The sequence below is a fragment of the Scyliorhinus torazame genome, chromosome 1 (assembly GCF_047496885.1).
Source record: "Scyliorhinus torazame isolate Kashiwa2021f chromosome 1, sScyTor2.1, whole genome shotgun sequence".
Classification (NCBI taxonomy): domain Eukaryota; kingdom Metazoa; phylum Chordata; class Chondrichthyes; order Carcharhiniformes; family Scyliorhinidae; genus Scyliorhinus; species Scyliorhinus torazame.
In genome coordinates, this window is record NC_092707.1 from 203025946 (window position 1) to 203052462 (window position 26517).

The 26517-nt window shown below is 50.4% G+C and overlaps 1 protein-coding gene across 5 annotated transcripts in view; it reads right to left on the minus strand.

Annotated features, from left to right (window-relative positions):
• Positions 1-11319, minus strand: part of map7d1a (MAP7 domain containing 1a) — a 407069-nt gene extending 395750 nt beyond the window's left edge. For 2 of the 5 annotated variants that reach the window (XM_072502058.1, XM_072502051.1), the window contains exon 1: positions 10675-11319. In XM_072502058.1, the coding sequence (XP_072358159.1) occupies positions 10675-10831 (157 nt within the window). In that variant the 5' untranslated portion in view covers positions 10832-11319. The remainder of the gene's footprint in view (positions 1-10674) is intronic. The other 3 variants (XM_072502047.1, XM_072502066.1, XM_072502083.1) reach the window with 3 other exon arrangements.
• Between the last annotated feature and the right edge of the window lie 15198 nt (positions 11320-26517).

Genomic DNA, 26517 nt, shown 5'->3' on the forward strand with positions numbered 1-26517 from the left:
CCGACTACGATCCAAGTGATCCCTCCTGATCACTTTTCTGAACAAACCCCACCACTGACCACCGGACCACACTGCCGACCCCGATTTTGTCCCCACACAACTAGACACCAACTATTGGCACCGCGACAACTCATACCGACTCGTCCGCAACGACGAGAGCGACCCCAACTCACACCATGCAGCCCTTTCAGCCCTAATCCACTCCAGAGTTTGGCACCCGGGAGAAGAGGACGACCTTGGGTCTGACTCCCAAACCGCCAACCCCTTTGTGACCCTGTTCGCAACCGAGAACTGAGGTGTCCACATGATGTTTTAAAGGAACCGCTTGGGAAACGCGTTGTCCTTTCTGATGGAACCTGCAGCATGTTTTATGTTGTTTGTCAGTTTGTTACATGTTGTTTGTCCGACAGGAGAATTTTTTCCACACGCTTGTTCAGCGGAACTAGCTTATCTGCAGAGACTGGTCAAGAGACCACACGCTTGTTCAGAGGAACTAGCTTTTCAGCTGATACTTGTTCGGGTATCAGACGCCCGATCGTAACTGCCCTTCTGGTTCGAAGGATAGAATCACTATAGCAGCCCCACCATGATGACTACATTTTTGCCCGTTCTTGTCGGTTGCTCAGGCAGTGGAGAAACGGCGTGAGACCCCACTGCCTGGGGACCCCCCGTTGGTCAACTACGCTCGGGTAGGGGAGATACGGCATTGGTAGCCGTCCTACCCGAGGACTCCATCCATCTCTTACCTGTCGCGGCCCATACGCACCTCATTTGGCATTTTTCATTTCAAAAAGTTTTGTTTGTTTAGGGAACCTTTAGGTTGCCCACCATCTGCTATTTACATCCTGGAACATTGGGATTGTAACTCAGCACTGGTTCATGATTGGGAAGTGTGCCGTGTCCTAAAATTTGTTTTTGAAAAAAAAATAAGGGAGTCACACATAGTGACCAATTATAAGGGAATAATTGGCACCAAAGGACAGACACACTAGCATACCGGATATTAAACAAAGATAGTTACAGATACTATGCTTGTTTCTGCAGAACTCCAGAAGCTCCAGGACCGGAGAAAATAAAGCGAAGAGAAGAAAGAGAAGGAAAGAGAACAGCCATGAGGACTTCCTTCATCGTGATCAACATACTGTTTTTGGACATTTGGTTGCGCGTGACCGCGAACCCCATGACTTCAAACCCCCCAGCCATTAATGTTTCACTGCCCCGCAGTACCCAGAGCCCAGTCACCAGCGACACTGCATCTTCCTGGTGTGCCAGGTTCATAACCTGGTACTCCCTGTCCTACGTGATCGAAGCACTGTTAGCGTTGGCGATACTCTGCTGTGCAGTGCAGACTATGCGCCTACGTAAATGGAGAAGGAGAGCGTACCGCACTCGAACCCCGGTATATAGGACCAGATCCCCTATGTTCGGTTACGACCAGACCCCCGACCCCCGCGAATGAAATAATAAAGTGCATTCACTTGCGTTTATTGTTGTAAATAAAGAGATGTTAAAAAAACTTTTTCATGAGCAAAATTGTATGATCCTGACCTTGACTGCCAAGCCAGGAAAGACTGTATGAGATACTGTGATTTTGTTGTATGATTGAGGAAGGTAGGATAATGGAATGTTTAGCGAGGGTAGTATATTAAGGATAAATTAGAGGTTCCAAGTTTATTATTTTGTAATGCATTTCCCTGTCTGACATAGCGCCCTTAGAATTGTTAGTTAAAAATTTTTGTGCATAGCTATGGTCAGTGCAGAGGCCATGTTGGAGGTGTCCCCCCCGGTCAGGGAATGGAAAGTAACAAAAAATGATGTGATCCTTCACGCTTCGCGTTAGGATCACAAGGAGGGAATGTAGCCGCTTAAAATGGCTAACTCACGATTAGAATGGCCAAACCCCGATTTTAAATGGCGAACGGAAGAGGCTGATGGGAAAATCAGCCAACAGGACTCAAACAGACAGCTGCAGGCAAAACTGTGTATTCGCCTCTGGGAAGGCCAGACAGAACCGATACTTGCAGCCATCAACATGACAACACACCAGTCATCTGCATATTAATCAGCAATCCCCGGGAACAATTGATACAAGTTGGACACACAAAGCCAACCCAGACCTTTCGGCGCCAGCAGGAGCTGACACAAAGAGAGGTGGGTGACCACCCCTCAATCAAGGAATCGCTCCAGCATTGGAGAATATCGAACCAAGTGATTGGGACCAAGTCTAATCACTTGGAACCAGGTACAAGGTCCGCCCCGGAGAGGCGGGAAGCCCCTGGGGACTATAAGAATAGGGGCCAAGTTCAAATCGACCCTTCTTCTCCTCTCCGCACACGTCGAGACCCTTCTGCAATAGAACGTAAGTTTTACTCCAACGATCGCTACCAGATAGGCACTCCTGACTATTGACCTGTACCAGCTTTTGAATCCCGCAGGCTCAGAACCCATTCGAAAGGCCATTCGTTTCCCTGACCTGGTGGGCCATTTCCAAAGTTAAGTATTGGCCTGTTAGTTGTAGGAAGTAGCTTAGAAGTAGAATTAATGTATAAGTATTAATTGCTGTATATAATAAATGAGCATTGATTTAACTCTTACTAAGCGGTGTGTTGGATTATTAATCATTACTCGGACTTGAACCACGTGGCGGTATCAAAAAGATACCTGGCGACTCAAGAGCAAAGGTGACAGAATGAGAGCAATTACACTAAGGCTAAAACGAGCAACAAGACCCCGGAGCTCAGGTCGGAGGAGGACACAGACCTTCCGTCCCAGCTGACTCCAACACTCTCCACCATCTCAGAGACTATCACATCGGTTGGGCACATTAGCAAAGAGGCTCCTGGGACACTATCTGGTGCACACCACACATCGCGTCCGGTACAGCAGGTGGAGGTAGGAGCAGCCGAGGGGCCGGACGGTCGGAGGGCAGCCCGGCCCCAACAACGCCCAGACAGGTCCCGGGCTCCTAGAACATCCAGTCCAACCCACAGTTAGAGACACAGGGACTACAGGAGGGCATGGCGGCGGGCATCCAGCACATGGAGGAGTCCATCTGCGTGCAGGAGTAGGGGGTGGTGCTGGTCATGCGTGCCATCCAGGCCGACACTGCACGGGTGGCATCCGCAGTGGAGGCAATGGGGGTGACGGTGTTGGATATGGGTCAGCGTGTGCAACTTGGTTGGGAACCCATCAGGACCCGAGGCCCTCTCCGTGTGCATCGACCCCACACAGTCCATTACTTCCCTCAGTCCAATCAGGTTCTCCAATCCCTGCACCTTCATCTCCACCACCTTCGGGAACTTCAGCCCAACAAAAAAATGCCTCATGCTCTCATCGCCCACCGGAGGCTGCGAGCTGTACAATTTCCGGTAGAAAGCCTCGAACACCACATTCACCTCCTCCGTTACCACCTGCCATCTCTCATCCTCCCAATTTCCTTTGCTGCCTCATCAACTGATGCGCAAGCATCCTGCTGGCTTTCTCCCAATACTCATATATTACCCCTATTGCCCTGCGCAGCAGCCCCACTGCCTTTCCTGTGGATACAAGTCCAAACTCTATCTAGAGCTTCTGTCTCTCCGTCAACAGCGCCTCCTCAGGCTGTCGAATACCTCCAGTCAACCCTTAGAATTGCCTCCACCAACCTCAATCTTTCAGCCGCTCCACCCTCTCCTTGTGCACCCAGTTTGAGATAAACTCCTCCCTTACCGCCGCCTTCAGCACTTTCCACAACGTGGAGGCAGAAACCTCCTCCGTCTTATTCTACCCAACATAATTCCGGATAGCCACCCCTATATTCTCACGAACCTCCTTCTCCGCCAATAACCCCACATCCAACCTCCACTGCAGCTGTTGGGAACTCCCCTTTGCCACCCGCAAATCCACCCAAAGCGGCGCGTGGTCAGACACCACAATGTCTGCCTGGGTTTCCTCCGGGTGCTCCGGTTTCCTCCAATAGCCCAAAGACGTGCTGGTTAAGTTAAAGGGGTTGTTGGGATGGGGTGGGGCAGTGGGATTGGGTGGAGTGCTCTTTTGGAGGGTCGCTGTGGACTCAATGGGCTATCAGATTGTTCATTGGATGGAGAGACCAGGCCAATATCACATGCCAATGGGACTGAGCAGATGACAAATTGTGAATGGGAAAAAGAATTTGGCTCAAGGTTCACTATGTTGGGTAATGTATGCTGCTGCATCCAGTTAGGACTACAAGCCAGAATTGCAGGACAGTGAAGGGGGTTACCATTGGTGATGGGCACAAACAGAAAACATTTTGTTAAATGACTAAAAAACTAATACCTAGACGTGACACTCAAGCATGTTGAAAATAGTGTGACAGCCAAATCATGGCCCAACACATAATTTCACTATCAGTCTCTGGGTTACGTTCATAGTACATTGTTCAAAGTGAAATTGCAAGCAGAAAGCTCCTCCATCCTCAATGCAGGACATAAATAAGTTTGTCAATTCAACGCTGCATATTTTTTGTAAAATTCATTTACCGGATATGGGCTGTCCAGGAATTTGACCCAGTGACAGTGAAGGGACGGCGAAATCTTTCCATGTCAGGGTGGTGAGTGACTTGGAGAGGAACCTCCAGGTGGTGGTGTTCCGAGGTATCTGCTGCCGTTGTCCTTCTAGATGGTAGTGGTCGTTGCTTTGGAAGGTGCTGTCTGAGGAACCTTGGTGAGCTATTGCAGTGCATCTTGTAGATGGTACACATGGCTACCACTGTTTGTTGGTGGTGGAGGGTTTGAATGTTTGTGGAAGGTGGAGCAATCAAGCAGGCTGCTTTGTCCTGGATGGTGTTGAGCTTCTTGAATGTTGTTCGAGCTGCACTCAACCAGGCAAGTGGAGAGTATTCCATTACACTCCCGATTTGTGCCTTGTAGATGGTGGACAGGCTTTGGGGGAGTCAGGAGAGTTACTCATTGCAGGATTCATAGCCTTTGACCTCCTCTGGTAGTCACAGTGTTTACATGGCTAGTCCGGTTCAGTTTCTGATCAATGGTAACCCCCAGGATGTTGATTGTGGGGGATTCAGCGATGGTAATGTCATTGAATGTCAAGGGGCGATAGTTAAATTCTCTCTTGTAGGAGATGGTCATTGCCTGGCACTTGTGTGACACGAATGTAACTTGCCACTTGTCAGCTCAAGCTTGGATATTGTTCAGGTCTTGCTACATTTGGATATAAACTGCTTCAGTGTCTGAGGAGTCTTGAGTGGTGCTTAAAATTGTGCAATCATCTGCGAAGATCGCCACTTTTGACCTTATGATGGAAGGGAGGTCATTGATGAAGCAGCTGAAGATGGTTGGGTCTAGGACGCCACCCTGAGGAACTCCTGAAGTGTTGTCCTGGACTGCGATGATTGACCTTCAACAATCATCTTGTTTTGTGCTAGGTATGACTACAGCCATTGGAAAGCCAACCCTCGGATTCCCATTGACTTTTGCCGGGGCTCCTTGATGCCATACCCAGTCAAATGCTGCCTTGATAATAAGTGCAGTCACTCTCACCTCACCTCTGGCATTCACCTCTTTTGTCCATGTTTGAACCAAGGCTGCAATGAGGTTAGGAGCTGAGTGACCCTGGCGGAACAAAAGCTGCCCCTTCCTTGAGCAGGTTAATGCTGGGTAAGTGCCGCTTGATAGCACTGTTGATGACCCCTGCTATCACTTTGCTGATGATTGAGAATAGACTGATGGGGCAGGAATTGGATTTGTCCTGGTTTCTTATTTACAGGATATACCCGGGCAATCTTCCACATTGTCGGGTAGATGTAATGTGTGCTGAATGTCCCTCAGCATGTAAATATCAACATCTGTCACATTAGTCAGAAAGTCAATGTTACATGTTGCTGTGTCTGACCAAAGTACAAGACTGCTTGCTGATTCGGTTTTCCCCTGTTTATTTCTCTACAGTAATTTTATAAAGTTACATGGAATTTGTTGCACAGCAACAAGCCATTTAGTCCAACTAGTCCATGCTTCACATGAGCTTTCATCCACACTACTTCATCTCTCCCCATCACCATACCCAGCTGGTTCTTTTGTTCTCCATGTTCTTGTATATCGCTGCCCATTCAATTTCAATTCTAATTTTGTTGTCCATTTAAATTCATTGCGAATACGTTGCTTGTTCATTACAAACCCGATTTGAGTCACTGTCTGTGTGGAGTCTGCATTATCTCCCCGTGTCTACGTGGGTTTCCTCCGGGTGCTCCGGTTTCCTCTAACAGTCCAAAGATGTACAGGCTAGGTAGATTGGTCATGATAATTTGTCCTCAGTGTCCAAAAGGTTTAAGTAGTGTTACTGGGTTATGGGATAGGGTAGAGATATGGGCTCATTAGGGTGCTCTTTCCAAGGGCCGGTGCAGACTCGATGGGCTGAATGGCCTCCTTCTGCACTGTAAATGCTATGAATCCCACTGCCTGTAAGGGAGGCCTGTCAGTTGATTATGCACCAATTATTTCTCCCACACACACTGTGCACTCAGGAACATCATAGTGTTTACCAATTGGAGTGTTTGCAATTCAAGCTGCTATGATGAGGAACAAATTTTGAGATAGATTCAATAACATGTTCCTAATGTCACATTTTAAAGTATCATTTGCTAAAATTACCTTTGGGCTTTCTCTATCTTGTAACTGCTCATTACACAGCACGCCCAGTACACTCACACAGTACACTCACACAGTACAGACGCCCAGTACACTCACACATTAAACTCACACAGTACACTCAACAGTACACTCGCCCAGTACACTCGCCCAGTACACTCGCCCAGTACACTCACACAGTACACTCACACAGTACACTCACACAGTACACACGTCCAGTACACATGCCCAGTACACTCACACAGTACACTCACACAGTACACTCACACAGTACAGACGCCCGGTACATTCACACATTAAACTCACACAGTACACTCGCCCAGTACACTCGCCCAGCACTCTCGCCCAGCACTCTCGCCCAGCACTCTCGCCCAGCACTCTCGCCCAGCACTCTCGCCCAGCACTCTCGCCCAGCACTCTCGCCCAGCACTCTCGCCCAGCACTCTCGCCCAGCACTCTCGCCCAGCACTCTCGCCCAGCACTCTCGCCCAGCACTCTCGCCCAGCACTCTCGCCCAGCACTCTCGCCCAGCACTCTCGCCCAGCACTCTCGCCCAGCACTCTCGCCCAGCACTCTCGCCCAGCACTCTCGCCCAGCACTCTCGCCCAGTACACTCGCCCAGCACTCTCGCCCAGTACACCCGCACTCTCGCCCTGCACTCTCGCCCTGCACTCGCGCCCAGCACTCGCGCCCAGCACTCGCGCCCAGCACTCGCGCCCAGCACTCACGCCCAGCACTCGTGCCCAGCACTCGCGCCCAGCACTCGCGCCCAGCACTCGCGCCCAGCACTCGCGCCCAGCACTCGCGCCCAGCACTCGCGCCCAGCACTCGCGCCCAGCACTCGCGCCCAGCACTCGCGCCCAGCACTCGCGCCCAGCACTCGCGCCCAGCACTCGCGCCCAGCACTCTCACCCAGCACTCTCACCCAGTACTCTCACCCAGTACTCTCACCCAGTACTCTCACCCAGTACTCTCACCCAGTACACTCAACAGTAAACTCACCCAGTACACATGCCCAGTACACTCACACAGTACACTCACATTGTACACTCACCCAGTACACTCACGCAGTATACTCACCCAGTACATCCAGCCGGTAAACTCACAAAACACACTCACCCAGTACATCCACCCAGTACACTCGCCCAGTACACTCGCCCAGTACACTCGCCCAGTACACTCACACAGTACTCTCGCCCAGTATACTCACACAGTACACTCACCTAGTACACTCGCCCAGTACTCTCGCCCAGTACACTCGCACAGTACTCTCGCCCAGTACTCTCGCCCAGTACTCTCGCCCAGTACTCTCGCCCAGTACTCTCGCCCAGTACTCTCGCCCAGTACTCTAGCCCAGTACTCTAGCCCAGTACTCTCGCCCAGTACTCGCGCCCAGTACTCGCGCCCAGTACACTCAACAGTAAACTCACCCAGTACACACGCCCAGTATACTCACACAGTACACTCACATTGTACACTCACCCAGTACATCCACCCAGTACACTCACCCAGTACACTCACCCAGTACACTCACCCAATACACTCACACAATACACTCACACAATACACTAACACAGTACTCTCGCCCAGTACTCTCGCCCAGTACTCTCGCCCAGTACTCTCGCCCAGTACTCTCGCCCAGTACTCTCGCCCAGTACTCTCGCCCAGTACTCTCGCCCAGTACTCTCGCCCAGTACTCTCGCCCAGTACTCTCGCCCAGTACTCTCGCCCAGTACTCTCGCCCAGTACTCTCGCCCAGTACTCTCGCCCAGTACTCTCGCCCAGTACACTCGCCCAGTACACTCGCCCAGTACACTCGCCCAGTACACTCACCCAGTACACTCACCCAGTACACTCACCCAGTACACTCACCCAGTACACTCACATTGTACGTTCACACAGTACAATCACACAGTACACTCACATTGTACACTCACATTGTACACTCACCCAGTACATCCACCCAGTACACTCGCACACTAAACGCCCGGTACACCCGCCCAGTACACCCGCCCAGTACACTCGCCCAGTACACTCGCCCAGTACACTCGCCCAGTACACCCGCCCAGTACACCCGCCCAGTACACCCGCCCTGTACACCCGCCCAGTACACCCGCCCAGTACACCCGCCCAGTACGCAGGCCCAGTACGCAGGCCCAGTACGCAGGCCCAGTACGCAGGCCCAGTACACTCGCCCAGTACACTCGCCCAGTACTCTCGCCCAGTACTCTCGCCCAGTACTCTCGCCCAGTACTCTCGCCCAGTACTCTCGCCCAGTACTCTCGCCCAGTACTCTCGCCCAGTACACTCACACAGTACACTCACACAGTACACTCACACAGTACCGACGCCCAGTACATACACCCAGTACACTCACACAGTACACTCACACAGTGCCGACGCCCAGTACACTCACACATTAAACTCACCCAGTACACTTAACAGTAAACTCACACAGTACCATCACCCAGTACACACGCCCAGTACACTCACACAGTACACTCATCCAGTACACACGCCCAGTGCTCTCGCTCAGTACATTCACACAGTAAACTGACCCAGTACACTCACACAGTAAACTCACCCAGTACACTCACACAAAAAACTCACAGTGTACTCACACAGTACACTCACCTAGTACACCATCCAGTACACCCACCCAGTCCACTTTTACAATACATCCACCCAGTACACACGCCAAGTACATCCACCCAGTATACTTACTCAGTATACCCACCCAGTACACCCACCCAGTATACTCACCCAGTATACCCACCCAGTACACTCGCCCAGTACACCCAGCCAGTACACTCGCTCAGTACACTCGCACAGTATACCCACGCAGTACACCCACGCAGTACACCCGCGCAGTACACCCAACCAGTACACCCAACCAGTACACCCAACCAGTACACCCAACCAGTACACCCAACCAGTACACCCACCCAGTACACTCACCCAGTACACTCACCCAGTACACTCACCCAGTACACTCATCCAGTACACTCACCCAGTACACTCACCCAGTACACTCGCCCAGTATACCCACCCAATGCATTCACTCAGTACACTCGTCCATTACACCCAGCCAGTACACCCGCCCAGTAGATGCGCCCAGTACATCCACCAGGTATACACACTAGTACACTCGCCAAGTACACCCCCCAGTACACTCGTTCAGTACACTCACCCAGTATACCCACCCAGTGCACTCACACAGTACACCCACCCAATACACCAACCCAGTAAACTCGCCCAGTATACCAACCCAGTACACTCACACAGTACACCGGCCCAGTACACTCACCCAGTACACTCACGCAGTATACTCACCCAGTACATTCAGCCGGTAAACTCACAAAACACACTCACCCAGTACATGCACCCAGTACACTCGCCCAGTGCACTCACATAGTACACCCACCCAGTACACCAACCCAGTAAACTCGCCCAGTATACCAACCCAGTACACCGACCCAGTACACTCGCCCAGTGCAGAATCCCTATAGTGCAAAAGGAGGCCATTTGGTCCATCGTATCTAACTGCCCCTCTGAAAGAGCACCTTACCTAGACCCAATCCTCCGCTCTCTCCCTGTAACCCCACCTCACCTGCACATCTTTGGGCTCTGGGAGGAAACCCAGATATGGGAAAAACATGCAAACTCCACACAGTCACCCTCGCCGGGAATCGGGCCTGGGCGCTGTGAGGCAGCAGTGCAAGCAACCGCGATGGCAGTTCTGCCAACTGATCCACGGTTAACAGATCCTAACCAGCAGGTCCTTATACCAACCACATCTTGGTCCTGGATAGCCACCACCTGGCAGGTCCTCACGCTGGGAATCCCAGTACACCAGACATCAAACTTTTAACAGGCTGACCTGCCCTCTGGTCACCTGAGGGCAGAGGTTATTTTGGCATCTCTCAACTCACAGCCACCACACAAATGTGATAACTCTGACCCGGGAGATCTTCTGAAAAGAGCTTGTTGACCTTCTCAGCAAAGCTGGGCTCTCACTCTAACAGACGCTCGAGCACATTTACATTGGACTCACCACTCAGCCGCCTCAGAGCTGCATCTTTCCATCTCTCCTCTTCCTCGCTGATGGTGAAAAGGCCCCGCAGGCTCGGGGTGGACAGGCAATGCCGAACCGATGCCCGCTTGAGCTTCTTGCCTTGCCTGCCTGCTGCCGTTCCCAGATGCTGCTGCATGTCAGCGGGGTTAGCCGGCAGCACCCAGCTTGGTCAAAGCATCCGATCCAAACTGTGCCCAGGTTCAGTGGGGGAGCCAACAATTCATTGCAAAGCGCCCCTCCCCTGGAAAACACACACACAAACAGGAATAAGATTGTGAGGACAATGACACCGGGATGGAGCAGAGCCTCTCCCAGTGTGTGCCTGTGTGTGTGGGTTGTTCAGGCGTCAGAGATGCTCTTCAGAAATCCAGCCTGTTCAGCCCCAGATCCAGCACTCTCCCTGCTTTCCCCACACTCAGGCAGCTTCACTGCACTTTACACCTTTCGAGGCACAGAGTGAACGAGCAAGGTTCCTGCACAGGTTTCCCTGGCAACAGTAGCAGAATCAACGCGTTTGAGCGGATCTCTCGCCGTCTCTCCGACTCTGAAGTGTTCCTACTCTAACTGGGGCTTTCTGTCGTCCTAGGAAGCATCTTACCCATCACCCTATACTCAGTCTTCCTGCTGCATTCCGCCATCGTTTACTAGGACGACAGGGTGCAGTGAGTATAGGACGACTGGATTGGGTGGGTGTAGGGTGACATGGGGTGGATGAGTGTAGGGCGACAGGAAGCAGTGGGTGTAGGGCGACAATATGCAGTGGGTGGAGGGTGACAGGGTGCAGTTGATGTAGGATGACAGGGTGCAGTGGATGTAGGGTGACAGGGTGCAGTGGGTGTAGGGTGACAGGGTGCAGTGGATGTAGGGTGACAGGGTGCAGTGGGTGTAGGGTGACAGGGTGCAGTGGGTGTAGGGTGACAGGGTACAGTGGGTGTAGGGTGACATGGGGTGGGTGGGTGTAGGGTGACAGGGTGTAGTGGGTGTAGGGTGACAGGGTGGGTGGGTGTAGGGTGACAGGGTGGGTGGGTGTAGGGTGACAGGGTGGGTGGGTGTAGGGTGACAGGGTGGGTGGGTGTAGGGTGACAGGGTGGGTGGGTGAAAGGTGACAGGGTGGGTGGGTGAAGGGTCTCAGCGTTGGTAGGCTGTCAAACTCCTGTGGCCTTTCTGAATGATTGCCCAGTCAAAGGGGAGTGCCCATTCCTGCCCATCATTACCCCTTAAACCCGCCCCCCAAAGGTCCACCACCCTCTTCCTAAGGGCAGCAAGGGATGGGCAATAAACAGCGACATCAGTGCCCCAAAGTCAAATAATTAAAAATGGACTCTGCCTCATGTAGTGCAGTCCATCCTCATCACCTCCTTTTGAGTAATTGTCAATTTAATGCTGATTAGTAAATCTTTTATTCCCACTATCTGTAAACCTTCCTCCACAAAGGGTTAGTTTAAAACTGCCCCAATGCAGGATCGTTATGTATGGGTATGAGTCCAGGTTGGGTTTGAATACAAACCGAGAATGTTTCAGCGACACCCTCCTCCTCCTCCCCCTCAGCCTGTGTTATCAAACTGCTCCACAACACGGAGGTGGGGGAACAAAGTCAGAGGAGCTGAAATATTCTGTCTCGAAAGGAAACAGAGCCATAATCAGCTTCACAATAGGCTGAAGCCTGAAACGAGGCATGGTATTCAGGAGGACATCAAATATTCAGCAGGAACGAGGGGAATAAAAAGACCTGGAGGAAGGGCCGTGTCACCAGTAAGAGGATCTGACAGGAATCAAAAGAGATCATGGAAGTTCAGAGAGGAGCGGGGTCAGGGTGCAGAGGGGAATTTGTGCTGGGGGAAGTGGATTGGGCACCAAGGAAAATCAATGACAATAATTGGCAAGCATGACTGAAAGAAATCTAATCAGATCAGAGGTGGATATCGTTCGGGGACAACTTCAAGTATCTAGAAATTTAACCAAATAATGACAGGAATGCCAAGTCCCAGTACTCCAGGTAATTCAGCTGTACAAGGGTAAAGGAGGAAGATTGAGAAAGTAACTGCATTAGATCTGTGGGGCTGAATGTCTTGCCTTTGCTCCTATTTCATATGTATCATAAAGGTAATTCGAGAGTTAAAGGAACAGGCAGGTGTTCCTGCGGCCACAGATCTTTTTAAAAAATCTTTTTAGTGGCATTTTCCACATTTATCAACAGTTATATACATTTTTTGCCGTGTTAATTTATTGAATTGTACGGAAAGGTTTATCCTGTCCTGCCTTTAATTTACTTTATGTACATTTTGTGGTCCCTTCTGTCCGTGCCCCCTCCTGCCCCTCCCTGCCTCCCTCTTGTGTCCCCATTCCCCCCCCCTCCCTCTTCGTCCCCCTGTCGACTTTGTCTGTGTTTGTCTTGTGATCGGGGAGGGGGGTTGCCCCCTCCTCCCACGTTGTTCCCTTTTTGTGACTTTCCAGCCTTCCCTCTTTCTCCTCCTCCCTCCCCCCGGATTGCGCGTTCCTTTGGCTCCCCCTCTGTCTTCCTTTTCCCTCTGTTCTTCCTCCTTTTACTTTCTATCTCTCCCGTTTTCCAATCTTACTCCTCGTTGCTGGCCTCAAACAGGTTTTGGAACAGGCTGACAAACAGCCCCCAAATATCTAGGAAGCCGTCCTCTGACCCTCGGGTGGCGTACTTAATCTTCACCAGGTGGAGAAATTCCGAGAAGTCAGCGAGCCAGTCTGCAGCTTTGAGTGGTGCTGCTGATCGCCAGCCGAGCAGGATTCTCCGGCGTGCAAATAGGGAAGCGAAAGCTAGGGCATTGGTTCCCTTCCCCATGTGTAGTGCTGACTGCTCCGATACCCCGAAGATTGCCACAATTGGGCATGGCTTCACCCTCGCCCCCAAAACCGTGCGGCCACAGATGTGACTCCAGAAGATATGTTGCCTCCCTGGTGCCAGGTTCACCGAGTGGCTGATACTGGGAAAGATAGAGGGCGGGGATTCAATGACCGCATTGTGCAGGCACCTTATCCCACCCATGTCCCGGGATCCAGCAGAGTTCTGACTGCTATTTCCCTAGGATATTCCTGCCTCCACTTGACATGCATCAGCAAGTGTAGTCTTCACCAGAATGGGCCCCAGAAGCCTTTCCACTCATGTCACCCACCAAGGTATGTGCCTCTGCACATGTCAAAGGTGGGGGTGGGAGCTGTGACACCTCGCTGGTCTCCTCGGAGTTCTCCTCCGAGGTGTCCCCTTGGGTGGTGTTGGCGGGTGAAAGGGGGGGGTGGAGCGACCCAGATGGCCCCACCTCATCAGATGGAGATCCTTCCAGACAATGGAAATATGGTCAGTGAGAGGGAAAGATAATTTTGTTTGCCATGAACTACTCACTTGCGACAGGTCATCTGGGTGAAGGGGCAGTGGATCCTCACCTCTCATCGCAGGCCAACTCACTGTCAGTGACTGCTCTCTACTCGAGCAACTCTGCTATTTCCAGGACCCGTTCCTGATAAGAATAAGAATCTTTATTATTGTCGATAATAATCTTTATTATTGTCTCAAGTAGGCATACATTAACACTGCAAAGAAGTTACTGTGAAAATCCCCTAGTCACCACACTCCACCGCCTGTTCGGTTACACTGAGGGAGAATTCAGAATGTCCAATTCCCCTAACAGCATGTCTTTTGAGACTTGTGGGAGGAAACCGGAGCACCCGGAGGAAACCCACGCAGACACGGGGAGAACGTGCAGGCTCTGCACAGACAGTGACCCAAGCCGGGAATCGAACCTGGAACCCTCGTGCTGTGAAGCAACAGTGCTAACCACTGTGATACCGTGCAGGGGATGAGGACTTGAATCTCTGGGACCCCGGCCCCCGACTTAGCCCATAATAAACAGGAAAGGGCTATCTTCTTCTGGGGGGACAAAGAGAGGGCTTTGTGAGCCACGTGCTTGATGGGTCAGAGGGGTATTTAGCAAGTGTCATGTGTGGGCATCGTACCTGGAAATGAAGGGGTTATGCTGATGGGTGCCAGGGCGCTCTGAGGTACAAGCTTGAAGATTGGATGTTGGGGAGGGGTGCGAGGTGCAAACCAGTGGACTGGGAGAGAGGAAGGGGTTTGGGAATTTGTGGGGTGGTAGGCGAAACTGATGCCAGGAAAGAGGTAGTAACTTACTCTTGCAGCTCGTTGGAAGTCATTGGTCTTCTTGCGACATTGGAACGCGGTCCTTGTCATGTTGCCTGCACTGACAGCCGCTGCCATTGCCTCCCATGCGGCACTGCTGACCGTGCTACTGGTCCTCCGACTCCCTCACAGGAATAGGGTGGCCTGCCCCTCATCCACAGTACGAGAAGCCTGACCAGGTTAGCATCCCCTAAGCAAGGAGCAGGTCTGCATGCTGCCATGCCTGTGTGTTGACTGGGAATGTGAGAGTGTTTAAAAGCAGCTCCCCCTTGGCGAGCAGATGAGGCGTAATCAGGTAGAAAGGCAGCCAATATTGTCGAGAATCTCGTGGGGGGCTTATTTTTGACACTTTAAGTGCCGTTGAACACGAGCTGCGATCTCGCCATCTCAGCTGGCCCGAACCACCCTGCCAAACATGTCCAAAACCGGACTTGGAATTTGTTCCGTTGAATGGCGCCGTAGAGGAGCAAATTTGCAGGGCAATTCCAGGGAAATGCAAAAACCAAATGTAGTGAAAGTGGGGAACATTAACTATCCCAATATATAGACAGGTCTAAATAGTAGAAGGGAAAATAGGGGAAGGGATTATTGAATTGTGTTCAGGTGAATGTTTTTGATCTCTATATTTCTGGCCCAATGAGGAAGGTTCTGGGGAATGGGATGATTCAAATTGATCAAGGAGGCGATCACTTAGAGAGCTATGATTCCAGTAACGCAAGGTTTTCATTAGCCTTGAGAAAGAACAAGGAGTAATCGAGAATAAAGAGAATTATTTGGAGGAGGGCCAATTTCAGTGTGTTGAGAACTGATCTGGTCCAGATAAATTTAAATCGATGATTGGCAGGCATAACTAATGGAACACTGGGCTGACTTTAAGAGGAGATGGTTTGGGCAAGTCAAGACCCATCCATAGGAGGGGAAAAGGTGTGGATAAAACAACCAGAGCTTCCTCAATGACAAAAGAGACAGAGATAGGGAATAAAATGAAGCAGAAACAGGGAAACCTGACAGTTATCAGGTTGATAATACCATTAAGTTCGACGCTGAATATGAAAATGCATAGAATCCCTACAGTGCCGAAGAAAGCCATTTGGCCCCTTGAGTCTGCACCGACCCTCTATAAGAGCACCCTACCTACGCCCACTTCCCCGCCCTATCCCCAGTAACCCCACATAGCCTGTACATCCCTGTACACTAAGGGGCAAGTTAGCATGGCCAATCCATCTAACCTGCACATCTTTGGACAGTGGGAGGAAACCGGAGCACCCGGAGGAAACCCTCACAGACATGAGAAGAATATGCAAACGCCACACAGTCACCCAAGCCCAGAATTGAACCCAAATCCCTGGCCACTGTGAGGCAGCAGTGCTAACCACTGTGCCTCTGTGCTGCCCTAAGTTCAGAGGGAAAGTTAAAGAATTCAGAGGGAAAGTGAAAAAGGAAATGAGGGACAAAGAGAGAGTATGAACAGAGACTGGCAGCTAATGTAAATGTGAATAGACATGTAAATAGTAAAAGGATAGTAAGGGGATGGGTGGGATTCATTAATGACAAAGAAGTAGATCTATGGATTGTAGCCATCTGGGATGGCCACTTTCTGCATATAAAATGGTCACTTGCAGAGCATACAGGGAAAAATGGACAATGCAAAGTAACAAGCAGGCACAGAGCCTGAATGTGTATTCGGAAGACAGATTGCAGACGGAACCGAATCTCTTGGCCGATTTACACATTGATGGCCATTCTCCGATAAACAAAAGACTAGTGCTCAGGTAGCCGATACTGTCCCAGACAATCCGGCGCCACTACCCCAGCAAGAAGATACAAACAAAGCAAGGCCAACGGCTACTTAGGACACGCCCAGCCATCAAGGCACCCGCCCCTTTATTGGCTCAGATCGATGGCGGCGATCGAGAAGCTGCACAATTGATTGGGACCAAGTTTAAGGCCCGCCTAAAAGCGCGCAAAGCCTCCCCGAGTATAAGAAGGAACCCTGCCATGTATTCGCTCTCTTGGAATCGGCTCTGAACTGGAGAGACCCCTCCACCTACACCACCAGAAGCAAGTAAGTTCAAGTTCAATGCTCGCTACCAAACGGACGACCACAGCTATACTCCTGTTACCTCATCGAACCCAACAGCCTCAGATCCGAACAACGGCCACGGTTCCCCTGACCGAAGTGGGCACCCGAAGTTAAGTATAGGTGTTAGTGATAGACATAGTTTAGCCTGTGGTGTTATTGTGCATGAGTAAATCATACTGTGTGTAAAATAAGTACCATTGACTTTGAATTAACTAACTGGTGTATTGGCTCTTTGATCGGTATTCGGTTGAACCTTGTGGGGTATCAAGAGATACCTGGCGACTCTGAAAGCATATTCATAATTAAGATTAAGAAAGGCGACTTTATTAATCACCATATTTATAGCCATTAAAAGATAGCAACAGGATGGAGGCAGAATGCATGTTATTTAATACTTTGTACTTCCATGTGAAGTCTTTATCCGGGAAGGTGCTCCCAAAGTCATAGTGAAAGTGGAATCATTTGAGATACAAGACAAACCAAAACCTGATAAAACAGAGGTATAAGAAAGGCTGTCTGGACTTAAAGTCGATAAGTCTCCAGCATTAGATGAGATACATCCAAGGATATTGAGGGAAGTAAGGGTGGAAATTGCGGAAACATTGGCCCTAATCTTTCAATTCTCCTTAGATACAGGGGTGTTGCCAGAGGACTGGGGAATTGCAAATATTACACCATTGTTCAAAAAAAGGGATAAAATCAACAAGTGCAGGGGAGTCAGTGTAACCTCGATATCGGAAAGCTTTCAGAAATAAATATCCAGGGCCAATTAAAAATCACTTTGACAAGTGTAGATGAATTAAGGAAAACCAGCATATATTTGTTATGGAAAAATGTTGTTTGTTAATTTGTCTTCTTTCGGTTTTTACATTTTTGGTGATGAAGTAATAGAGTTTTTTTAAAATATATAAATTTAGAGTACCCAATTCATTTTTTCCAATTAAGGGGCAATTTAGCATGGCCAATCCACCTAGCTTGCACATCTTTGGGTTGTGGGGGCGAAACCCACGCAATATGTAATAGAGAGCTGACGAGGGTAATGCAGTTGATGTTCTGCAAATGGGCTTCCAAAAGGGATTTCTGAAAGTGCCACTTAATTGGCTAATTCTGGGCAACATTGAGCATATGGTGGGACTTTATTTGAAGCTTGTGCACTTGTTCAGCCACCTTTGCCCCTACCAACTGTCATACCTGGCCAGCTCGCCCCTGGGCAAGACAGTCTGAATCTCCCATGAGCTGATGCTCAAGCCGTTTTTATAATGGGTCTGGTGGGGCGTCTCTCTGGTGATGCATTCAAAATGCACAAAGGTTCGCGAGACTCTCCTGGCCTTGGGTGAGATGCTGGTGGTGATGTGAACTTACTTCATCACTTTGTAGATGGAAATGGAATAACTCTTCTTTCAAAACCTTCTTCACTTCTACCTACAGTTTTCTGATATTCTTTTCCAGGGTCTCTTGGCATCCTTCTTCTACTATTTTCCTCTTAGGCAGCATCACATTCACAGTCAGATGCTGAGTTTTTATTTGTTCAAAGATAGTGGGCATCATTGGCTGGACCACCATTTATTGCCATTCCTAATTGCTCTTGAGGAGGTGATGGTGAGCCACCTTCTTGAACCGCTGCAGTCCTTGTGGTGTAGGTACACCCACAGAGAGGGAGTTCCAGGATTTTGACCCAGCGACAGAGAAGAAACGGTGATATATTTCCAAGTCAGAGTGGTGTGTGGCTTGAGCTAACTTCCAGGTATGTCTCTGCTGCCCTTGCCCTATTGGATGCTGACCCCCAGACCCATTCGCTGCAGATTGTATTCCACTGTGTTGCCACCTCTAGTGGGTATATCCCCTCCTACAGATGGGTGAGATGCTGGTGGACGATCTGAAACATTGGCAAAAGTTAAGATTCTGTGCATGTGACTCTGTCAGCTCTCCCTTATCTCGGCTGGGGGAACAGATCTCCCAATTTCGACATATGTCCCCAGATGTTAGCATAGAGTACTTTCAAGGGTCGATTGGACAGGGTGTGCTTTTGTCAATTCTGGTGCCTAGTACGATGCCAGGTGCTTCATCTGTTTTTATTTTTATTTAACTTTTCTGTAGCTGTTTGATACAACTAAGTGATTTGCTAGACCAGGGTTTCCCAAAGGTTTAGAGCTGTGGAACACGAGTGACCCCCCAAGAGCATCGGGGAACCACAAACATTCTTATAATGTCAATGTCCCATTTTGCCACAAAATAGGTGCGAACACTGAAGTCAACTAAAAACAAGTCTTTTCCAGCTTAACCTATGTATATATTAGGAAGTAGGGAGAGGCACACAGTCACAAATACATTCTCCAGCTACATGGCCCGTTCACATTTACCCCAGGCCAAGTCACCATCCCATGGTCCCTTAACCCTATCCCTGGTGTAGTACCCACTTCAGGAATGGGAAATGTGGTAATAATTAACAAGTTCTCTTCTTAAAAAAATATTTAATTCTTACTTGTTGTCATTTTTAATGGGAGAGCTAATACTGGAACGCTGTTCTCATAATGGAAACATGCAGTCTCTCTCCATCATGCACAGGCATACATTCACCTCTCCCACACACATCTCCCTCTCTCTCTCAAACACTCACCCCTCACATGCTCACCTCACACACATTCACCCCTCTCTCGTACACTCACCCCTCTCTCATATACACACTCACCCCTCTCTCATATACACACTCACCCCTCTCTGTTACACTTGCACCTCTCCCATTTACACACTCACCACTCTCTCATTCACTCACCCCTCTCCCATACACACACTCACACCTCTCCCATATACACACTCACCCCTCTCTCAAACACCCACCCCTCTCTCATATACACACTCACCCTTCTCTGTTACACTTACACCTCTCTCATATACACACTCACCACTCTCTCATGCACTCACCCCTCTCATGTACACACTCACCCCTCTCCCATATACACTCACCACTCTCTCATACACTCACCCCTCTCTCATAAACACACTCACCCCTCTCGCATACACTCACCCCTCTCCCATACACACACTCACCCCTCTCCCATATACACACTCACCCCTCTCCCATATACACACTCACTGCTCTCTCATTCACTCACCCCTCTCCCATATACACACTCACCACTCTCTCATACACTCACCCATCTCTCATACACACTCACCCCTCTCATACACTCACCCCTCCCCATACACACACTCACCCCTCTCCCATATACACACTCACCCCTCTCGCATACACTCACCCCTCTCTCATACACACTCACCCCTCTCCCATACACACTCACCCCTCTCCCATACACACTCACCCCTCTCCCATACACACACTCACCCCTCTCCCATATACACACTCACCCCTCTCCCATATACACACTCACCGCTCTCTCATACACTCACCCCTCTCCCATATACACACTCACCACTCTCTCATACACTCACCCATCTCTCATACACTCACCCATCTCTCATACACACTCACCCCTCTCATACACTCACCCCTCCCCATACACACACTCACCCCTCTCCCATATACACACTCACCCCTCTCTCATACACTCACCCCTCTCCCATATACACTCACCCCTCTCCCATATACACTCACCACTCTCTCATACACTCACTTCTCTCTCATACACACTCACCTCTCTCATACACACTCACCTCTCTCATACACACTCACCTCTCTCATACACACTCACTGCTCTCTCACACACATTCACCCCTCTCTCACACACACTCACTCCACTCTCTCACACACCCATCCATTTCTCATACACACTCGCCCTTCTCTCACACACATTCAACCATTTTTCACATACAGTCACCCCTCTCTCTCATACACTCGGTCCAAAGCCGGCCTGCCCTTTCAGAGGCCCGCCCACTCTGCAGCCCGCGTGCTCACTCCAAGGCCCTATCGCGCAACCTCTCTTCTGTGTGATCTTCGCTGTTGGCCATGGGCTTTCCTGTCCAGCAACAGTGAGATCGAAGAAATAAAATGGGCCAGTCAGAGCACGGTCTCATGGAGCATCAAAGAGGTCCCACTCTGATTGGCCTATTTGTTTTCTCTAATAATTATTTTTAAACTTTGTGCAATCAAACTGCCATTTGCCAGTCACATGGCAGCCACCAACTTTACAGACCCTCTGGAGAGCCTTCATGGACCCCCGGAGTTCCGTGGACCCCAGTTTGGGAACCCTGAGCTGGACCATTGTGGAGGGCAGTTGAGAGTCAATAAATTTGTTCTGGTCTGACATCACATGTAGGCCAGACTGGGTTAGGATGGCAGATTTCCTTCTCTAATGGGCAGTAGTGAACTAGATGGGTTTTCACAACACGGCCACCATTACAGATAGTAGATTTTTAATTCCATATTAATTTAACTAACTGAATTGAATTCCAAAGCTGCTGTGGTGGGATTTTGAGATCATATCTCGCGGGCATTATACCAGGCCTCTGGAGTACTAAGTCCAGTAACAGAACCGTTCCCTGCAGCTATTCTGCTCTTGTCTTCCTCAGCAAAATTCCCACAGGACTCAAAAAGTGGAAGGATTGTTCCAGATCCTAGTAATAAAATCCATCGCCTCAATTCACTAATGAACAATCAACTTGTGCGTTATCTGCTGGCATCACTCGGCAACCAGCCTTGCTGCATCCCCCTGGTTCTTCACTTTCTGTCTTGCATCAGTGCGAATGATATTTTTCTTTTCTGAGGCAACTGTCATGATAGTCAGGTAAATATCATGGTGCAAACACACATACACACTGATGGACAGATCAACGGACCAATCAATACACACACAACATCACAGCCAATCACAGGCAAGAGCATACCCACTATAAAACGGGGAACACGACACTTCCCGTTCATTCCAGCAGGAGACAGCTCAGGGCACAGAGCTCACAGCAAGCCACTCAGACATTCACCATGTGCTGAGTGCTTCTCCAAGATAGTGTTAGGGCTAGGTCCGCAGGTTAGAGGGTAATGAATGAACCACAGTAACCAGTTTACCAATGTTAATAAAACTGAGTTGTACCATCCGCAACCGTGTTGGTTCATCTATGTAGCAGAGCACCCAACACGACAGCAACCATCGGTACTGTTTGGCTCTGGATCCAGCTTACAATCACTGATGGCTGCCATAGAGTCACCGAGTTTTACAGCACATAAAGAACCCCTTCAGCCTATCTTTTTTGCAATGGCCGTAAAGCACCTATCTGTTCTAATCCCATTTTCCAGCACTTGCTCCGTAGCCTTGTATGCTATGGTGTTTCTAAGCGCTCATCTAAATGTTGTGAGTGTTCCCGCCCCGACCACCGTTTCTGCCAGGGAGTTCCAGATTCCCACCACTCTCTGGGTGGAAAAGATTTTCCTCAAATCCCACCAAATCTCCTGCTCCTTACCTGAAATCTATGCCCCTGGCTATTGACTCCTCTCCTAAGGGGAAAAGGTCCTTCCTATCTACCCTATCTATGTCCCTTATAATAAGGTGTAACTCAATCAGGTCCCAACTCGGCCTTCTCTGCTTCAAGGAAAAAAAACCCAGCCTAACCAGCCTCTCTTTATATCTGAAATGCTCCAGCCCAGGAAACATCGTGGTGAATCTCCTCTGCACCCACTCTAGTGCAATCATATCCTTCGTACAGTGTGGGGATCAGAATTGAAGTTGATACACAACATTGATTCTTTTGAGAAGCAGATTGAATCCTGTAGCACGAGCATCCAAAAACGGAGGGCACCTGGTGTCTAAAGATCTGGGGCGGGATTCTCCCCTACCCGGCGGGGCGGGGGGTTCCAGCGTAATGGAGTGGCGGGAACCACTCCAGACTTGGGCCGCCCCAAAGGTGCGGAAGTCTCGGCACCTTTAGGGGCCAAGCCCTCACCTTGAGGGGCTAGGCCCTCCGCCGGCTGGCGGGAAAGGCCTTTGGCGCCACGCCAGCCGGGGCCTAAAGGTCTTCGCCGGGCGACGCATGCGCGGGAGCGTCAGCGGCTGCTGACGTCATCCCCGTGCATGCGCAGGGGAGGGGGTCTATTCCGCCTCCGCCATAGTGAAGACCATGGCGAAGGCGGAAGAAAAAGAGTGCCCCCACGGCACAGGCCCGCCCGCGGATCGGTGGGCCCCGATCACGGGCCAGGCCACCGTGGGGGCACCCCCCCGGGGCCAGATCACCCCATGCCCCCCCCCAGGACCCCGGAGCCCGCCTGCGCCGCCTTGTCCCGCCGTTTAAAAGGTGGTTTAATCCACGCTGGCGGGAGAGGGTTGACAGCGGCAGGACTTAGGCCCACCGCGGGCCGGAGAATCACTGGGGGTGGGCCCGCCGACCGGCGCGGCGCGATTCCTGCCCCCGCCGAATCTCTGGTGGCGGAGAATTCGGGACACGGCGGGGGCACTCTTGTAGCCCCCACCGGGTCGGAGAATCGCGCCCCTGTTGTCTGTTAATAAAATTCCTTCCCAGGATGAGGGCGGAGCTGTTGTCGAAACCTGCATTTATTACCCAACCCCACTTGCTCTCAGAAGGCGATCGTCTGTCTTCTTTATAGAATCATAGAATCCCTACAGTGCAGAAGGAGGCCATTTGGCCTATTGAGTCTAGCACGGGCCCTTGGACAGAGCAGCTTACTTGAGCCCACGCCTCCGCCCTATCCCCGTAACACAGTAACCCCACCTAACCTTTTGGAAACTACGGGCCAATTTAGCATGGCTAACCCACCTAACCTGCACATCTTTGGGCTCTGAGGAAACCGGAGCACCCGGAGGAAACCCACACAGACAGGGGATAAAGTGGAAACCCAACACAGACAGCCACCCGAGGCCGAAATTGAACCCAGGTCCCTGGAGTTGAGAGGCAGCAGTGCTAACCACTGTGCCACCGTGCCGCCCTTCATGGACCACCCGTCACAGTTTGATACATCAGAAAGAGAAGATGAGGAGAATTTGCTGTATAATTTTTCTGCAATGCCTCATCTGAAAGGGTGGTGGGAAGAGGTTCAATTGCAAATCTCAAAATGGAATGGGATAAAGGATGAAAGAAATGTCAGGGCTGTCATATCACGGCCCCGAAAAAGACCTATGGAGTCGGGGATTTGAACCGAGGAGCCCTTGGAGAATAGGCGCTCCCCCGCTGAAAGGGTGCGGGGCCTCCGAGGACTTCCGGTATAAATCCTGCCAGCTGATAACTGAGTGGTTGCTTGCATGAAAGCCTCTGTGGAAAACTTCAATAAACCTATCGTTTATCCAGCAACCTAATGTAGACTTTCCTTTGGGAGCTGTCATAATACTGGCGACAAGAGTGGGATCCTTGGACACGCGTCAGGCGTGATTCTTGTTCGCGCACCGGACCACACCACACACCGTAACCAGGATGGCTCCAGCAGAACTGCTCACGGGCCATGCCTCCGAACCTGCTTACGTTTGGTGCTCCCAGACCTCAGGGTGAAGGTGTGATGTGCCCAAAATCAGCAGGCATGTGCCCTTGCCCCATATTGTCTGGCCCGGCAGCTTGCCCCGGGGGGGACGGTTCACGTCCGCAATTTTGCCCTGGATGCTCGTTGGTTATCTAGCACCTTGTTGCAACAGACAGGTCCATTGTCCTATTGGGTCCAGGTCGGAGCTCAGCTGTTCCGACGACAGTTAGATCATCTGTGGGCGAGCCGACCACCTTTGAGTCCACAAACTGTGGCAGGTCCCGTGCCTGAGGATCCAGGCCCAGGGTCCCACAGGTTTGTGAGGCCGCCAGTGACGGGGCGATGAAAATCAGGAGTTGCGCAGAAGGCAAGAATTGGTGGAGCACAGATATATGAACGAACATACATATTAGGAGCAACGGGTCAGTCATTCAACCCCTCAAACCATTTGATAAGCTCTGGCTGATGTGATTGCAACCTGAGCTCGCCTTTCCTGTCTGTCCTCCCTCATCTTTTACTCTCTTGTCAATCAAGAATCTACCTCACTCAGCCTCAAAAATAGTCCATGACCCAGCCTCCACTGCTTTCTGAGGTAGAGGTGGTGGAGTAGTGGTATTGTCACTGGGCTAATAATCCAGAGGCCCAGGGTCACGAGGTTGAATCCCACCATGGCAGATGGCAAAATTTGAATTCAATAAAATTCTGGAATTAAAAGTTGACCATGAAACTATTGCCGATTGTCATAAAAAAAACCATCTGGTTCACTAATGCTATTCAGGGAAGGAACTCTGCCGTCCTTATCCGTCTGGCCTACATGTGGCACCAGGCCCACACAGTGAGGCGGTTGACTCTTAACTGCCTTCCATTGAAATGGCCTCCCAATGTTGCCAATCGGCACCGGAGTAATGTTGCTCTTTTTAACTGGATACTGATAGTTATTAATGATGATATTGCTTTTCAGAGTCGCCAGGTCTCAAATGATTCCACCACAAGGTTTTACCGGATATCGATCAAAGACCAAACAACCAGTTAGTTCGTTCAAGTTCAATAATAGTTTATTTACACACAAGAATTACTTTGACATGCAACATTGAACACTACAAGCTAACACCACAACAACCTGTACTTAACCTCAGGCACCCGGCTTTATGCAGAGGAACAAGGCCTTTGTTCGGATCTTGCATGGCTGGGTCTGGAGAAGTGACTTTGTTTCTGTTGGGCTCATCCATCTGGTAGCGTTGTTGGTCTTGAACTTGTTTCTGGTCGTGATGCTGCAATTGGTTTTAGGCGGAAGCCGGGGCCAAGAGAGTGTTGGTGCACTGGGGCCAAAAGAGATCGAACACATGGCAGTGTCTCTTTTATCCTTCGGGTGTTTTGCGCTCTTTTGGGCGTTCCTTAGCTTTGGACCCAATAATTCAGCAGGCTTCGATTACTGTCTTCGATTTTAGCCAATAAAGGGGTGGGTGCCTTGATGGCTGGGCATGTCCTGAGCAGTCATTGACCTTGGCTGTTTGGGCTTCCTGGGTGAAGGGAGTGGCGCCGATGAGTATCTGTATCTGATACCTGAGTACCAGTCCTTTGTCCTGGGGAAATGGGCCATTAGAATGCAAATCGGCTGGGGATTTCGCTAGTGTCTGGTTATCTCGTGGCCAATATACACTTAAGCTCTGAGTTCGTCTGGATCCTGCATTGGCCATATTTCCCGTGATTCTTTGTAAGTGGCCATGTTTCCCTTTGTAAGTGGCCATCCCAAATGGCTACATCAAGCCAATCAGTTCAAGGGCAATTAGGGATGAGCAACAAACGCTGGCCCTGCCAGTGACACCCACATCCCAAGAACAAATTAATAAAAAAGAATTCCATAGACTCACGACCGTCTGAGAGAAAAAAAAATTGCCTCACCTCCGACTTAAACCTTATTTTTAAACCGTGTCCCTTAGCTCTCTCCCACAAGGGGAAACCTCCTCTCAACATCCACCCTGTCAAAATCCCTCAGGATCGGTTCCGGTTGCGGCAATGACCAGCTAAGCCGCACGTTTCGGCGGCTCCAGCTCGAACGGACCTTCGGGCTCTTTTAAGAGTCCCAACGGGGAATTTGTTCGAGACGAAACCCGGTGTGGGGTGAGACAATAAGGAGTCCACCCCAACGAAAAAGAAAAA